At 43.1% G+C, this 16,598-nt stretch overlaps 2 protein-coding genes across 2 annotated transcripts in view; both read right to left on the bottom strand.

The window, feature by feature from the left end:
- The window catches only part of LOC128698283 (endoglucanase E-4-like), a 28,150-nt gene extending 25,156 nt beyond the window's left edge, over nucleotides 1–2,994 (bottom strand). Inside the window, exon 1 of the mRNA XM_070098550.1 lies at nucleotides 2,914–2,994. Within this exon, the coding sequence (XP_069954651.1) occupies nucleotides 2,914–2,974 (61 nt within the window). The 5' untranslated portion in view covers nucleotides 2,975–2,994. The remainder of the gene's footprint in view (nucleotides 1–2,913) is intronic.
- Nucleotides 2,995–5,690: 2,696 nt separating this feature from the next.
- Nucleotides 5,691–16,598, bottom strand: part of LOC128698222 (uncharacterized) — a 61,853-nt gene continuing 50,945 nt past the window's right edge. The window contains exons 28-39 of the mRNA XM_070098537.1: nucleotides 16,472–16,536; nucleotides 14,847–14,988; nucleotides 14,073–14,168; nucleotides 13,368–13,456; nucleotides 10,568–10,661; nucleotides 10,125–10,183; nucleotides 9,289–9,398; nucleotides 8,740–8,908; nucleotides 7,993–8,157; nucleotides 6,658–6,806; nucleotides 6,357–6,462; nucleotides 5,691–6,011 (exon numbers count right to left, since the gene is read on the bottom strand). Of these exons, the coding sequence (XP_069954638.1) occupies nucleotides 5,904–6,011; nucleotides 6,357–6,462; nucleotides 6,658–6,806; nucleotides 7,993–8,157; nucleotides 8,740–8,908; nucleotides 9,289–9,398; nucleotides 10,125–10,183; nucleotides 10,568–10,661; nucleotides 13,368–13,456; nucleotides 14,073–14,168; nucleotides 14,847–14,988; nucleotides 16,472–16,536 (1,352 nt within the window). The 3' untranslated portion in view covers nucleotides 5,691–5,903. The remainder of the gene's footprint in view (nucleotides 6,012–6,356; nucleotides 6,463–6,657; nucleotides 6,807–7,992; nucleotides 8,158–8,739; nucleotides 8,909–9,288; nucleotides 9,399–10,124; nucleotides 10,184–10,567; nucleotides 10,662–13,367; nucleotides 13,457–14,072; nucleotides 14,169–14,846; nucleotides 14,989–16,471; nucleotides 16,537–16,598) is intronic.

The raw sequence follows: 16,598 nt of genomic DNA, 5'->3' as shown, positions 1-16,598 counted from the left end.
CAAGATCTTTTTCCTTGAGTGATGTTTGTAGTCTCTGGCCCCCTAGACTGCTCTCCGTCTGCGGTCTTCTTTGCCCTTCCCCAATCTTCATGACTTTGCACTTGGTGGGATTGAACTCCAGGAGACAGTTGCTGGACCAGGTCTGCAGCCTGTCCAGATCCCTTTGTATTTCTGCCTGGTCTTCGATCGAATGAACTCTTCTCATCAACTTCACGTCATCTGCAAACAGGGACACCTCAGAGTTTATTCCTTCCGTCATGTCGTTCACAAATACCAGAAACAGCACTGGTCCTAGGACTGACCCCTGTGGGACCCCGCTGGTCACAGGTGCCCACTCTGACACCTCGCCACGTACCATTACTCGCTGCTGTCTTCCTGACAAGTATTCCCTGATCCATTGTAGTGCCTTCCCTGTTATCCCTGCTTGGTCCTCCAGTTTTTGCACTAATCTCTTGTGTGGTACTGTGTCAAACGCCTTCTTGCAGTCCAAGAAAATGCAATCCACCCACCCCTTTCTCTCTTGTCTTACTGCTGTCACCATGTCATAGAACTCCAGTAGGTTTGTGACACAGGATTTCCCGTCTCTGAAACCATGTTGTCTGCTGGTGATGAGATCATTCCTTTCTAGATGTTCCACCATTCTTCACCTGACAATCTTTTCCATGATTTTGCATGCTATACATGTCAGTGACACTGGTCTGTAGTTTAATGCTTCATGTCTGTCTCCTTTTTTAAAGATTGGGACCACATTTGCTGTCTTCCATGCCTCAGGCAATCTCCCTGTTTCGATAGATGTATTGAATATTGTTGTCAGGGGTACACATAGCGCCTCTGCTCCCTCTCTCCGAACCCATGGAGAGATGTTATCTGGCCTCATTGCCTTTGTGGTATCTAGCTCACTCAGAAGCCTCTTCACTTCTTCCTCGGTTGCATGTACTGTGTCCAGCAAATGGTGGTGTACCCCACCTCTCCGTCTTTCTGGAGCCCCTTCTGTCTCCTCTGTGAACACTTCTTTGAATCTCTTGTTGAGTTCCTCACATACTTCACTGTCATTTCTTGTTGTCTCTCCTCCTTCCTTCCTTAGCCTGATTACCTGGTCCTTGACGGTTGTTTTCTTCCTGATGTGGCTGTATAACAGCTTCGGGTCAGATTTGGCTTTTGCTGCTATGTCGTTTTCATACTGACGTTGGGCCTCCCTTCTTATCTGTGCATATTCGTTTCTGGCTCTACGACTGCTCTCCTTATTCTCCTGGGTCCTTTGCCTTCTATATTTCTTCCATTCCCTAGCACACTTGGTTTTTGCCTCCTTGCATCTTTGGGTGAACCATTGGCTCATCCTGGCTTTTTCATTATTCCTGTTACCCTTGGGTACAAACCTCTCCTCAGCCTCCTTGCACATTGTTGCTACATATTCCATCATCTCATTAACTGGCTTCCCTTCCAGTTCTCTGTCCCACTGAACCTCATTCAGGTAGTTCCTCATTCCCGTGTAGTTCTCTTTCCTGTAGTTTGGTTTTGTTTGTCCTGGCCTTCCTGCTTCCCCCTCCACTTGTGTGTGTGTTTGTGTGTGTGTGTGTGTGTGTGTGTGTGTGTGTGTGTGTGTGTACTCACCTATTTGTACTCACCTATTTGTGGTTGCAGGGGTCGATTCATAGCTCCTGGCCCCGCCTCTTCACTGATTGCTACTAGGTCCTCTCTCTCCCTGCTCCATGAGCTTTATCATACCTCGCCTTAAAACTATGTATGGTTCCTGCCTCCACTACGTCACTTTCTAGGCTATTCCACGGCCTGACTACTCTATGACAGAAGAAATACTTCCTAACATCCCTTTGATTCATCTGAGTCTTCAACTTCCAATTGTGACCTCTTGTGTCTGTGTCCCCTCTCTGGAACATCCCGTCTTTGTCCACTTCGTCTATTCCGCGCAGTATTTTATATGTCGTTATCATGTCTCCCCTGACCCTCCTGGCCTCCAGTGTCGTCAGGCCGATTTCCCTCAACCTTTCTTCGTAGGACAATCCCCGTAGCTCTGGGACTAGTCTTGTTGCAAACCTTTGCACTTTCTCTAATTTCTTGACGTGCTTGACTATGTGTGGATTCCAAACTGGTGCTGCATACTCCAGTATGGGCCTGACGTAAATGGTATACAGAGTCTTGAACGAATCCTTACTGAGGTATCGGAACGCTATCCGTAGGTTTGCCGGGCGCCAGTATGCTGCAGCAGTTATCTGATTGATGTGCGCCTCAGGAGATATGCTCGGTGTTATACTCACCCCCAGGTCTTTTTCCTTGAGTGATGTTTGAAGACTTTGGCCGTCTAAACTATATTGTGTCTGCGGTCTTCTTTGCCCTTCCCCAATCTTCATGTGCGTGTGTGTGTGTGTGTGTGTGTGTGTGTGTGTGTGTGTGTGTGTGTGTGTGTGTGTGTGTGTGTGTGTGTGTGTGTGTGTGTGTGTGTGTGTGTGTGTGTGTGTGTGTGTGTGTATGTGTGTGTGTGTTCCTGTTGCTAACACTAAGAAAACTTCCTTATCTTTATCTTCCCGTCATCGTTAAAGTATTATCTGTTGTTATCATCTGCCGCTGTTATCAGGCGTCCTGGACACCCTATTTTTTATCCCTATTTACTCATTTTTATGTATCATCTTCGCACCTTTTCTAAGTCTGTTGTGTTTGTTGTTTTAGCTGTGTCTGTTTTTTAGCTGTGTCTGTTGTTTTAGCTGTGTTTGTTGTTTTAGCTGAGCCTGTTGTTTTAGCTGTGTCTGTGATTCATCCGAGTCTTCAACTTCCAACTGTGACCCCTTGTTGCTGTGTCCCATCTCTGGAACATCTTGTCTCGTCCAGCTTGCGTGTGTGTGTGTGTGTGTGTGTGTGTGTGTGTGTGTGTGTGTGTGTGTGTTTTAAACTAGTCCATACCTATACAGAGGAGGGCGAGCGCCCCCAGCAGGCAGGTGTTCACCAGACCTCCAGTAACCATGACTGCAGAAGTATGTGGTGATCGTGGGTCTTACCTTCTCTCTTATAAACACACACACACACACACACACACACACACATACACACGCCTCAGCTGTGGGTTTGTTACAGCTGTTGTTTCTCATACATCAGGTGAACCTTGAACTTATAAATGAAATATGAAGCAAGTATCTGCCGACAACTTCAGAGAAATGAACATGAACCCTTTCACTTAGGGCATCTTTATTGAAAGTGTTTCGTTACTTTGACTTTCATCACTTCAAAGACATGATTAATATGACGGAAGACAGGCTATATATAAGGGCATTAGAGTGCTGTATTATTATTATTATTATTATTATTATTATTATTATTATTATTATTATTATTATTATTATTATTATTATTATTATTATTGGTAGTAGTAGTAGTAGTAGTCGGTGAAGGACGTCGGAAATGGAGAATGGTTTACTTACGGTTGTGTCGTGTGGCAGTTTGGTTTAAAAAATATCTAACGTCACATACGCTAATGTGATGGGCGTATTATAACTACCAGCTTTATGAACGATAATGTTGAAGGTGGAGACGAGTCCAGCCCCTACGCCTTACCTGGTTCACAGCAGATCAGACTAGCATCCTGCCAATGCTGGCGACCCAGTAGGTATGAAGAGAACCTCTTCTACAAACATTTCGAAAAACCTTCATATAGGTTCTGGATGGTGATGACATCTTAGTCCATTACCCCAGATGTCTGAAAACGCAAAGAGCTCCTGCACAAACTCAACAACACGAGATCAACCATTATGTTTACACTTGACCTTGAGGTTGAAGGTAAGCTTCCCTTCCTCGAGAAGCTTTATATGGCGACCTCACACACACTTCTTTTAGCAACATGATTCTTGTACAAACACTGGATGGTCAAAAAAAATTTCTCCAGAAGATTCTACACATCTATAGCCCTGTCTGCTGTGTTTTTGGAGAAATGTTCCTACATTCCACCGATATTGACTTGTCTTGACTTCACCACTCGGTTTATCCAGGACTGCAGACGCAGTGCTCAAAACATTCCAACACAATCCACCGGCAGCAAGATATAAAAAGATCCAGATTTTCCCTTGTTATAATGTAGTTACTCACACTATATAAGCTCTTGCCGTGAGCAACACAAGACCCCACTCTTGTCAGCGCTTCAGTTGGTGATCTCACTGAGAAAAATTCTTCTAACAGTCCTTCTAAAGAAACTGAAGTATACACAAACCTCCTGCGACCATTACGACATGATTTAACCCACGGTGTCCCGTGGTTGTGTTAGTTTGTATGTGTGTGTGTGTGTGTGTGTGTGTGTGTGTGTATGTGTGTGTGTGTGTGTGTGCGTGTGTGTGTGTGTGTGTGTGTGTGTGTGTGTGTGTGTGTGTGTGTGTGTGTGTGTGTGTGTGTGTGTGTGTGTGTGTGTGTGTGTGTGTGTGTGTGTGTGTGTGTGTGTGTGTGTGTGTGTGTGTGTGTACTCATCTATGTGTAGCTGCAGGGGTCGATTCACAGTTCCTGGCCCGGCCTTACCGCTAGTCACTACTAGGTCCACTCTCTCCCCGGCTCCAAGAGCCTTTTCAAACCAAGGACACTGAGTGTCCGTGGTACAATCCTTGACAAGGTGGAAACATTGGGCATGTTGCCTTACACCTGCTTTCCCGTTCACGTTGCAGGTAAGTAGGTACCTGGGTGTTAGTCGACTGGTGTGGGTCGCATCCTGGAGGACAAGATTTAAGGACCCCAATGGAAATAAGACAGACAGTCCTCGATGACGCAATGCTTTTCTTTGTTATCCTGAGTGGCTAACTCCCTGGGGTTAAAAATTCGAACGAAATCTAATCATATCTCTTAACGGGTGGGGTTAGAACCAATGGCGGGTGAGTCGTAATAATCCAAGTCAGTACGTAAGCCACTGAGCCAGCTGGTTATAGATTCATCCATCTAGGTGTATTTCTATACACCAGAGGAGGGGGGATGTTAGCATGAACCACCACTCTGTGACCACAAATGATGTAGGTCAGGTAATAACTACCTATCAGGTATAAGCACCGTGCTTATTCTCTTATGTTTTTTACTCTCCCTTTTGTCGCCTTTGCGTTTATACAAAGGAACTATACATGCTTTCTGCCAATCCCTAGGTACCTTCCCCTCTTTCATAGATTTATTAAATAGAAACACCAACCACTTCACAACTATTTTCCACCTGCTTTTAACAACTCTGTCTTGGTTTCATCAATCCCAGCTCCATTAACCCCTCTCACAGGGTCACACACACACACACTCAGTTCTCAAGTCAACTCTTCTCCAGGCTGACGGACTGACCACCTCAATTACTTTCTCTCCAAAGACGAAGGACTGATTACAGAATCTTTATTTCATTATTACTTCTTCCTTTGTATTTGAGTGAAGAAGCCTACTATGTAGGCGAAACGTTTCCTCAATAAATATACCCAACTGTTGCATATGTGTCTTAATCTTCAATTTCTCTGTATTTTATACAATTTTTGGCTAGACTGCCTAACTAGTATGAAAAATTACATCATAAGGATAACAATGGACATTATTTTTTTTTAATTTAATAAATTTCCATTCAGAAGCCAAGTTATCTGATTCAGTCGAATTAATTTGGATAATCAATTAAAGAGAGAATAAGAAATGAGTAGTTATTGATGAGAGAGAAAGCGAGAGAGAGAGAGAGAGAGAGAGAGAGAGAGAGAGAGAGAGAGAGAGAGAGAGAGAGAGAGAGAGAGAGAGAGAGAGAGAGAGAGAGAGAGAGAGAGAGAGAGAGAGAGAGAGAGAGAGAGAGAGAGAGATGTGACAGCAGACTCAGCAGTCGTTGCTTAGACAATGCATTTAGTATCGCGAGGCGAAGAATCTTCTGAGATCTGTAAGAGCAGCTCTTAACTAAGCTCTACGTGAGAAGCTCAAATAAGCTCTATGACAGCAGCTAGAGCACCGCTGTAGGCTGCATTGTAGTCACAGGCGACTTCATTCTGCACGTAGTTAGAGCGGTCGTCCTCGTAGTCGCCGTTCTGAGGAAGGGAAACACGACATGAAAGCAAGGCTAACATTGTTGACGAGATCACACAATACACGTTTAGGTCACTGATGGCAAGGAGGTCACAGATAAGGTCACGCATGATAAAGAAATCTTTAATACACGCGAAAAAGATATAAGATTCCTGTGTCTTACGTTCATGAATTTAATACTAGGACAAACCGTCTCTTACAGCAAGATTCTCACTCTTAAAGTATTTGATAAAAATTAGAAATAATGCCCAACAGACTGAACAAGAACTATGGAGGATAACGAGTGATAATCCCAATTAACAAAAGCACTTTAATCTGCCTCGATCCAGGTAGTTAGAGTTACCAACCTCATCTGGTCCACCGACCAAGGCACCATATAGGACGTGTGGGTTGGGTCCAGGCTGGGTGAAAGCCCAGCCGAAGTCACAAACCTCAGGGGGGTCGGGACACGAGCTGAAGATCAAGGAGAGAGATCACGTTAGAAAACTCAAGTTTTGTCTCATCTGTTTTGCATTCTTGTTTCAGTTGGCTTCAGCAGTAATTAGAATAACGTTAGAGAAAATTAAGAGTCACAGTGGCGCAGCTGAAACAATTCACATTTGTAACTGGTATTGATACAAATATCGCAAAATTGTCATATGTGTGTACCTGGAGCGGTGGTGAGGTCTTTCAGGATACTTGTCACCGAAGCCCACAACGAAGGTCATGTTGTAGCGAGAGTTGGCACCCAGAAGCTGGTCCATCTGATCCTGACCCCACTCGCTGTTCACTGACGTGTCCACACCTTGTTTGGCAGCCTTGAAATGTAGAAGCGACTCATCAAGGCTGGAATTCTCACACATACACACATAAAAACACACTTTATATTTCTGTTGGAAATCTAAATTTTAAGAGTTGTCTCCTGATGAGCTACAAATTCATAACTTCTTCTCGTCCACCCGATTATTTTTCTGTTAATCATCCCATGGTATGGATACTTGCACAAGCCTTAAACTCTACAGGTCATCCCCCTAAAAAATTGAAAGAGTTTTTAGCCAAATGTTCGTCTGTCTTTTTTGTGATATCCTATTTTCTTTACACATATGCTGCTATGTATGATAATCTATGTAACTGTATTTGTGTATACCTGAATAAACTTACTTATTCTTTTGTCGAGGTTCTGACAGCAGCAGAGCCTAAAGATCACATTTTGTGTTGTAGCTAGACAGTTTAAAAGAGTTATTTTTGTTTGCGTACTAGAAACAAAAGAGAAACAACTAATACAGATGACAGCTGATCTTGCGCAAGAAGGGACTTTATGTTATTATTATTATTAAAGATTCGCCGGTATTCTCCCGGCTCGGGCTTTTTCCAAGTGGTGGCCCGGCTTTGGCTCCCTCTTTAGGGAGTGTCTGAGACCGAAGTCTCCCATGGGAGGAGGCACAAGTACCTCCTCATCTTTGGGACCAACTGTCCCCAGGCCTAGCCATAAGCTAGGCCTCTCTGGTCTTCCATCCCCGCCCCAAAGGGGCTAATGGGAATGACAGTCTTGGGAGCTGTAAGCTCGGGCTCAGGCACCTACCCTACCCTAGAAGGGTTAGGCATGGTGTCGATGACTTTATGTTATAGGTAAATAATTATTGTCTGTGTTGAAGTTTTCTGTATATAAGTTGTATCAAGTAATTGTAGAAATAAAGATTATTATTATTATTATTATTATTATTATTATTATTATTATTATTATTATTATTATTATTATTATTATTATTATTATTATTATTATTATTATTAACATTAGACGGACTTGAGTCTTGGAGGTGGGAAGTACAGTACCTACACTCTGAAGAATGGGTTAGAACGCTGATGTCTGCTTACATCTGGCAAGACAGCTAATGAATGAGTGACGGTAAATGTATTTCCTTCACTGAGTCACCCTGCCTTGGTGGGAGACGCTCAGTATCTTAAAAAAAAATATCAGAGTGGAACTATAGCGAAACAACTAACCCAGAGAGCGAGGAAGGCAACATTAGCAGCATGCCTGTTTGATCCCCACTCAGAGAGGAAGACCAGACCCTCTGGGGTGTATGGGGCGGTGTTCTGCAGGTAATCCAGGTAGGTGGTGAGGTGGTCCAGATATTTCTGTGAACCGTCCAGCAGCCAGAAGAGCGCCTGTGGGAATCACAAGAACTCGTTTAGGAACACAAAATGTGACGTACCAGCTAGATGTTTAATTGAGGTGTGACAATACCCTTATCTTCGTGTGTTAGTTTGACTAGTTAATTGTTCAAGGACCGAAACGTCGTCATAAGTTTCTCTCTCTTATGTGCAGGTTGTGTGTGTTGTGTTTTTTAAATTTACCAAACACACCTACGCATTATTCTTTTATATTTTTATTTATTCACGAGTTTTTACGATATTTTCTAAAATTAATCAACAGTTTACGAAGAAATGCTTAACAGTAATTTTAGAAACAGTGAAGACAGAGGTTTTGAATACGAAGGAGATACTTAAAGACACATGGACAACAGCACAAGGAGAACCTTCGTATTTCGTCCTCAAGGTGACGTTCTAACAGTCTGAACTCTATAACAGGAAGCTTAACATGAAGCCAAAAATGAAGCAGCAAAAGAAGCTTTCCTTTGTGACAAAGACTGGCAATTCATGACATGATAAAGCTCTACATGTAGCGGAACTTTGAATCTTTGTCTCTACACTCGTCGACAATAAGCTCTCTCATGCAGTGAGACTCACATAGATTCCGGCCGTCTTGTCGTCCCAGGAGAACTGAAAAGCTGCTGAGTACTCAAAGTTGAACTCGTCCCAGTGACCCTCGGCGCGGGTGAGGTAACTCTCGTCCTCCGTTGCTCTGTACAGCCACAGAGCAGCCCAGAGCAGCTCGTCACCATACCCGTTAAATGAACTGCAGAAATACATAGAATAAATTTGTTGTCGGGTGAAAGACGTAAGATTTATTCTTCAGGAACCTGACCAATCAGAGACAGCGAATACCGGGAGAAGCTTCAAGTCTCCGGTACTCGTCGTCAAATACGAACAAACAATTAATGATATATACATAATTATTTTTTCTTGATATATACCGTAAATATCGAAAGCATTATTGAAATTATAAAAATAAATGGCAGCCAGGAAGCAACTCCAATTAACCGGCATCAAACAGTACAATTCATTGTCCTCGGGAAAATTCTGGTGTTCATAGTGTCGCTGATACTGGGAAAAGCTCCCGATCCAGGGAAGTGGAGCTACTCCTCCTTCCTTCCCTCGCATCAGACGCGTACTTACTCGTAGGCGTCCGGGATCGCATCGTCGTAGTTTCCACGGAAGTTATCACCGAACTCGTAGAGTTCCTTGGCCAGGGCTAGTAACTCCTCGGCGTAGTCAGCGTCCGTATCCTGAGGCGGGAAGTGACGGGGTGAGTGCTGAGGGAAGTAGTGAGGAGGAAATAGGAAAAATAGTGAGGGAGGTAGTAAGGTAAGTAACATGGGAAGTAGTGAGGAAAATAGCAAGGGAAGTAGCGAGGGAAGTAGCAAAGAAAGTAATAAGAGGAGTAGCAAGGGAAGTAGCGAGGGAAGTAGTGAGGGGGAAATAGCGAGGGAAGTAGAGAAGGAAGTAGCAGTGAAATAGCAAGGGAAGTAGCAAGGAAAGAAGAGAGGGAAGTAGTGAAGGAAGTATAGAGGAAAGTAGCGAGAGAAGTAGTGAGGGAGGTAGCAATGAAAGTAGCGAAGGAATAGCGAGGGAAGTAGCAAGGGAAGTAGAGAAGAATGTAGCAAGGGAAGTAGCGAGGGAATTAGCAAGGGAAGTAGAAAGTAGGGAAAGTAGAGATGGAAGTAGTGGAGGGAAGTGGCAAATGAAGTTGTGAAGAAAGTAGCAAGGGAAGTATCGGGGGAAGTAGCAAGGAAAGACATTAGTGAAAGAACAGGAGTTGCTACTGGAGAAGAGAGAGGAGGAAAACAGTGACAGGAAGAAAGTGGCAGGAAATATTAAGAAAAAATTAGGAAGGGAACAACAGGAGAATAACACTGAGGAAGAAGTAACAGGAAAAGAACGAAACGGAAGGAAGCAACCTAAACAACAGGGAACAAGTAACAGGAAATGAAAACAACATAGAGAAAACTGACCCTGAACACCAAGTAGGAAGCAGCAAGAGCGGCAGCTGTCTCAGCAGCCAGTTCCGTACCTGAGACCAGAAAAATGACCGATTACTCACTTCTCTACTCTACCTCTCCTCTTTTTCCACTGTCTTCAGTACCAAATCATCTCTGTATTCGACTGAAAATAAGCCTGCTGTGCAGGCGAAGCGTTTCGACAATAAATGTACATTCAACAACTTCTCTAGTTCGTCTGGATTACTTCCATTAACGTATGTATCACTAAACTGAGAGACATCATTTCTAGTGAGAGATAAGACATTCTGTTAGTTCAAAATACTACGATGAAAAACAAGGAGTTGTGGGGTGAAGGCTGTAGTTCATTTGTGTATCATCAGGACTCTGATTGACCAGCCAGGGTCATCAGGACCCCAACTGACCATACAGGATTATCAGAACACAGTTACACTAACCAGGATTTTCCTCGTCAATCTTGTAAGAAGGTCGTTCCTCTGTCATAACTTCTGGTCGTTCCCACAAGTAGTGGTCAATTTCACTGTTTCCGACCTGAAAAACGACCATAGACATGTAATTTTTTGCCTGTATTACATTCTTTTTTTGAATATATGTGCGTTATGCCTGCACTAAATAATATTAAGTCCATTGACTTACGAAATCGCAATTAAGCGATTGCAAACGAATCCCATAATGGGTGGATCTCGAACCCATGGCGGGCGTGTCCTAAAACTAGCAAGCGAGTGTGTTAACCAAGGGTCCAGGGCCCATTTATGAAGCCTGTCGTCCTTCTCATGCTCTAGAATCTCCAGTTTTATAAATTTCCCTTCCTCATGTACGCAACCCAAACTGTAAATACATTTAGTTTTTATTTCCACTATGAACAGAGAAGCTCCCACAATGTCCTTCACACTGCGGGTACTTCTACAATATAACTATCATAAGTTAACTATGTTTTAGAGTGTTAGAGTGTTCAGCAGAAGTTTGTGGTTACAGGAAAGTGGGTGCAGGAGGGAAGAGGAGCGATTGGTGGAATGATGATGTAAAGAGAGTAGTAAGGGAGAAAAAGTTAGCATATGAGAAGTTTTTACAAAGTAGAAGTGATGCAAGGAGGGAAGAGTATATGGAGAAAAAGAGAGAAGTTAAGAGAGTGGCGAAGCAATGTAAAAAGAGAGCAAATGAGAGAGTGGGTGAGATGTTATCAACAAATTTTGTTGAAAATAAGAAAAAGTTTTGGAGTGAGATTAACAAGTTAAGAAAGCCTAGAGAACAAATGGATTTGTCAGTTAAAAATAGGAGAGGAGAGTTATTAAATGGAGAGTTAGAGGTATTGGGAAGATGGAAGGAATATTTTGAGGAATTGTTAAATGTTGATGAAGATAGGGAAGCTGTGATTTCGTGTATAGGGCAAGGAGGAATAACATCTTGTAGGAGTGAGGAAGAGCCAGTTGTGAGTGTGGGGGAAGTTCGTGAGGCAGTAGGTAAAATGAAAGGGGGTAAGGCAGCCGGGATTGATGGGATAAAGATAGAAATGTTAAAATCAGGTGGGGATATAGTTTTGGAGTGGTTGGTGCAATTATTTAATAAATGTATGGAAGAGGGTAAGGTACCTAGGGATTGGCAGAGAGCATGCATAGTTCCTTTGTATAAAGGCAAAGGGGATAAAAGAGAGTGCAAAAATTATAGGGGGATAAGTCTGTTGAGTGTACCTGGTAAAGTGTATGGTAGAGTTATAATTGAAAGAATTAAGAGTAAGACGGAGAATAGGATAGCAGATGAACAAGGAGGCTTTAGGAAAGGTAGGGGGTGTGTGGACCAGGTGTTTACAGTGAAACATATAAGTGAACAGTATTTAGATAAGGCTAAAGAGGTCTTTGTGGCATTTATGGATTTGGAAAAGGCGTATGACAGGGTGGATAGGGGGGCAATGTGGCAGATGTTGCAAGTGTATGGTGTAGGAGGTAGGTTACTGAAAGCAGTGAAGAGTTTTTACGAGGATAGTGAGGCTCAAGTTAGAGTATGTAGGAAAGAGGGAAATTTTTTCCCAGTAAAAGTAGGCCTTAGACAAGGATGTGTGATGTCACCGTGGTTGTTTAATATATTTATAGATGGGGTTGTAAGAGAAGTAAATGCGAGGGTCTTGGCAAGAGGCGTGGAGTTAAAAGATAAAGAATCACACACAAAGTGGGAGTTGTCACAGCTGCTCTTTGCTGATGACACTGTGCTCTTGGGAGATTCTGAAGAGAAGTTGCAGAGATTGGTGGATGAATTTGGTAGGGTGTGCAAAAGAAGAAAATTAAAGGTGAATACAGGAAAGAGTAAGGTTATGAGGATAACAAAAAGATTAGGTGATGAAAGATTGAATATCAGATTGGAGGGAGAGAGTATGGAGGAGGTGAACGTATTCAGATATTTGGGAGTGGACGTGTCAGCGGATGGGTCTATGAAAGATGAGGTGAATCATAGAATTGATGAGGGAAAAAAGAGTGAGTGGTGCACTTAGGAGTCTGTGGAGACAAAGAACTTTGTCCTTGGAGGCAAAGAGGGGAATGTATGAGAGTATAGTTTTACCAACGCTCTTATATGGGTGTGAAGCGTGGGTGATGAATGTTGCAGCGAGGAGAAGGCTGGAGGCAGTGGAGATGTCATGTCTGAGAGCAATGTGTGGTGTGAATATAATGCAGAGAATTCGTAGTTTGGAAGTTAGGAGGAGGTGCGGGATTACCAAAACTGTTGTCCAGAGGGCTGAGGAAGGGTTGTTGAGGTGGTTCGGACATGTAGAGAGAATGGAGCGAAACAGAATGACTTCAAGAGTATATCAGTCTGTAGTGGAAGGAAGGCGGGGTAGGGGTCGGCCTAGGAAGGGTTGGAGGGAGGGGGTAAAGGAGGTTTTGTGTGCGAGGGGCTTGGACTTCCAGCAGGCATGCGTGAGCGTGTTTGATAGGAGTGAATGGAGACAAATGGTTTTTAATACTTGACGTGCTGTTGGAGTGTGAGCAAAGTAACATTTATGAAGGGATTCAGGGAAACCGGCAGGCCGGACTTGAGTCCTGGAGATGGGAAGTACAGTGCCTGCACTCTGAAGGAGGGGTGTTAATGTTGCAGTTTAAAAACTGTAGTGTAAAGCACCCTTCTGGCAAGACGGTGATGGAGTGAATGATGGTGAAAGTTTTTCTTTTTCGGGCCACCCTGCCTTGGTGGGAATCGGCCGGTGTGATAATAAAAAAAAAAAAAAAAAAAAGTTAACTATGTGCTCACCTGGCCCCAGAACTCATTCGTTGAGGTGTAACACTTGATGAAGTAGTCAGTACCCCACTTGATGGCATCCAACGCGTAATCAGTCTGGCCTGTGAACAATAACAACATATAAACGATATTTTAATGTTGTAAACAATACTCAATAAACAAGAAATCCGACAGTGAGAGAAAATGTAACAGAATTCAGGCCGAGATATGAAAATCCTTTATAGTCTATGTTTTATTTATGCGTCCTCGTGGGATTTAATACACTGACATAGAGATTATTACAATCGACCTGCTACCCTCTGCTAGGTAGATCTTACTTGATCTAACTCACTACCATTCAGTAATCACATAGATGACGCTACTTGACGGCTTGTTCCACTCATGGATAATTTTGTTGTTGTTCCCGTGTTAGCTTGTATCCTTTCTGAACCAACACAGTGTTTTTACAGACTAAATAAAAGGAGTTGTTATTAATGGAAAGTAAATGAAGGTAAGAAAGAAAAAACGAGACAGTAAAGGAAGAGCTGTATTAATTTCTTTTTCCTCCATGCGAGGGAAGAAAGTCAGTATACATCAGAGATGTACACTGACTTTTCTTTTCCACCTGACGAAATGTTTGGAGAATTGGCAAGAATAAGATCTGAAGTTTTACCCGTACCAACAGGGCGATCCATCACCAGAATCAGCAATAAGCCAGTGAATCTAAAATGAACTCACCCGCTTTACTGTAGCCGTCAGAGAAGTCGAGGAGACCCCAGGCCAACATGGTGATGGAAAAGGACATAGGGAAGCCGTACTTAACCATGTCACCAGCTGTGGAAGAGGTTAAAACAGATAATGGAATTAGCAGGTTAAGGCTATAAACCTGAGGCTGAATGATAAATAAATTGAAACAAGAGGTAATCTTTATTCGAATTTCCCTCACTGGTAATCTTTTTCAAGTCATCATAATATGAAAAGTATCACTCTGATGGGGATTTGCTGATAAGGATTTGCTCTTCGATAAAAGTAAAGTTTTGTTCTATCTTGCGATTTCAAAATATATATGATTAGTTGTTTGAATCTGCGTAAGGGATGACCTCTAGCTCTAGGTCTTTTCTCTATGCTTTCGACGTACTGACGTCAAAAACCCCATTTGCTATTATATATATGAATTCTTGTACGCTGTCTGTTTCCCAGTGATCACATTATTCCACTTCGACATCAGTTTTATATAAAAGAAATGTTTTCTGATATTCCTTTGGCCTAGTTAAAGTAATTTTCAACCAAATTCTCTTATTTTTGTTATATCTCCCGCCAAGAGTTTATCATAGTCTACCCTAATAATATCCAGAAATATTTTTGTATGTCATGATTATATCTCCCTTTGTCCCTCGTTCCTCCCGTGGAGTGTGTGTGTGTGTGTGTGTGTGTGTGTGTGTGTGTGTGTGCGTGTGTGTGTGTGTGTGTGTGTGTGTGTGTGTGTGTGTGTGTGTGTGTGTGATTGCTTACCATCGTAGTATCCACCAGTAAGGTCATGGCCTACATCAGCACCGTCGTCCAGGGCAGAGTCACCTCGCCATGGGACGCGGTTATTTGCTGGTAGTTTACCGGACCGTTGAGCTTCGTAGAAGAAGAATGACATACAGAGCGCCTGTGAGAGTGAGAAAGTGTAGGAGAAAGTTTACAAAACTTGACTCAGAGAAGAGTTTAAGAGGAACAGTGAAACCGGTAATACAAAGTAGAGGAGGAAAGCAGTCGTTTATGAGGTTCTAGAGTTTAAATTTTTGTCTCGAAAGGCGACTTTTTTTTAAACAACACTCGTCCTGTGTACGAAAATACCACCAAAAATGTTGACGCATTATTGCCATAACTCCATTCTTGGCAGCTTCAATATTTACTATTCAGTATACATGTAACCACTATCCAAGTTATGCAGACATGTAAATACAATTTACACTGTACATGTCTGTATAACAGTGCAAGCACTGTGCTGGAAAGTGTTTAACCTCCTCACACACTTCACTCTTACGTCTCCAGGAGTTGCTCCACCAACCAGCAGGAACCTTACTTGGCCCTGTCCACCACCGTCTCTAGTCAACCTTACTTGGCCCTGTCCACCACCGTCTCTAGTCAACGTTACTTGGCCCTGTCCACCACCGTCTCTAGTCAACGTTACTTGGCCCTGTCCACCACCGTCTCTAGTCAACGTTACTTGGCCCTGTCCACCACCGTCTCTAGTCAACCTTACTTGGCCCTGTCCACCACCGTCTCTAGTCAACCTTACTTGGCCCTGTCCACCACCGTCTCTAGTCAACCTTACTTGGCCCTGTCCACCACCGTCTCTAGTCAACCTTACTTGGCCCTGTCCACCACCGTCTCTAGTCAACCTTACTTGGCCCTGTCCACCACCGTCTCTAGTCAACCTTACTTGGCCCTGTCCACCACCGTCTCTACTCTTTTTTGCCAACATTTTAACAATAAACAAATTTAATTTAATACATCCCTATTATAAGGCGTTGAGATCCAATATTTTCTCATTAAACTCTCGAAAATAAACATGCTTTATATCCGGTGGCAGTAACATTTCACTGATAAATAATAAATCACAAATGAAAACCAGTCTTACCTTCCCATTCTGGGATTTAAGCATCTACTGAACTGCATTATAAATAATCGTTAGATAAGATAAGATTTCGTTCGGATTTTTAACCCCGGAGGGTTAGCCACCCAGGATAACCCAAGAAAGTCAGTGCGTCATCGAGGACTGTCTAACTTATTTCCATTGGGTTCCTTAATCTTGTCCCCCAGGATGCGACCCACACCAGTCGACTAACACCCAGGTACCTATTTGCTGCTAGGTGAACAGGACAACAGGTGTAAGGAAACGTGTCGAAATGTTTCCACCCGCCGGGAATCGAACCCGGGCCCTCCGTGTGTGAAGCGGGAGCTTTAGCCACCAGGCCACCGGGCCACCGTATGAAAGTGGTTTTTTCTTTCAGTAATTTTCTTGTGTATTGAAGACGTTTATATTATTTTTAACGTATTGTATTTTCATGTTATAATAAATAATCTATGATATATATTCGTCTATTTATATTTATTTCTATTTATTGTGATGAGGGAGGAAGACTCACCTGCGGGTAATCGATGGGTGACGTGTCCGTAGCCTCACATGGGTTCTCGTCAGCGTGGGCGGCACCTGTGGGCGTGAGGTATGGTGAGTGATGTGGGCGTGAAGGGTGGTGAGTTGTTTGTGGTGTG

Source organism: Cherax quadricarinatus, chromosome 63 (genome assembly GCF_038502225.1).
Source record: "Cherax quadricarinatus isolate ZL_2023a chromosome 63, ASM3850222v1, whole genome shotgun sequence".
In the NCBI taxonomy this organism is placed as follows: Eukaryota; Metazoa; Arthropoda; class Malacostraca; order Decapoda; family Parastacidae; genus Cherax; species Cherax quadricarinatus.
This window is presented reverse-complemented; position numbering and strand designations above follow the sequence as displayed.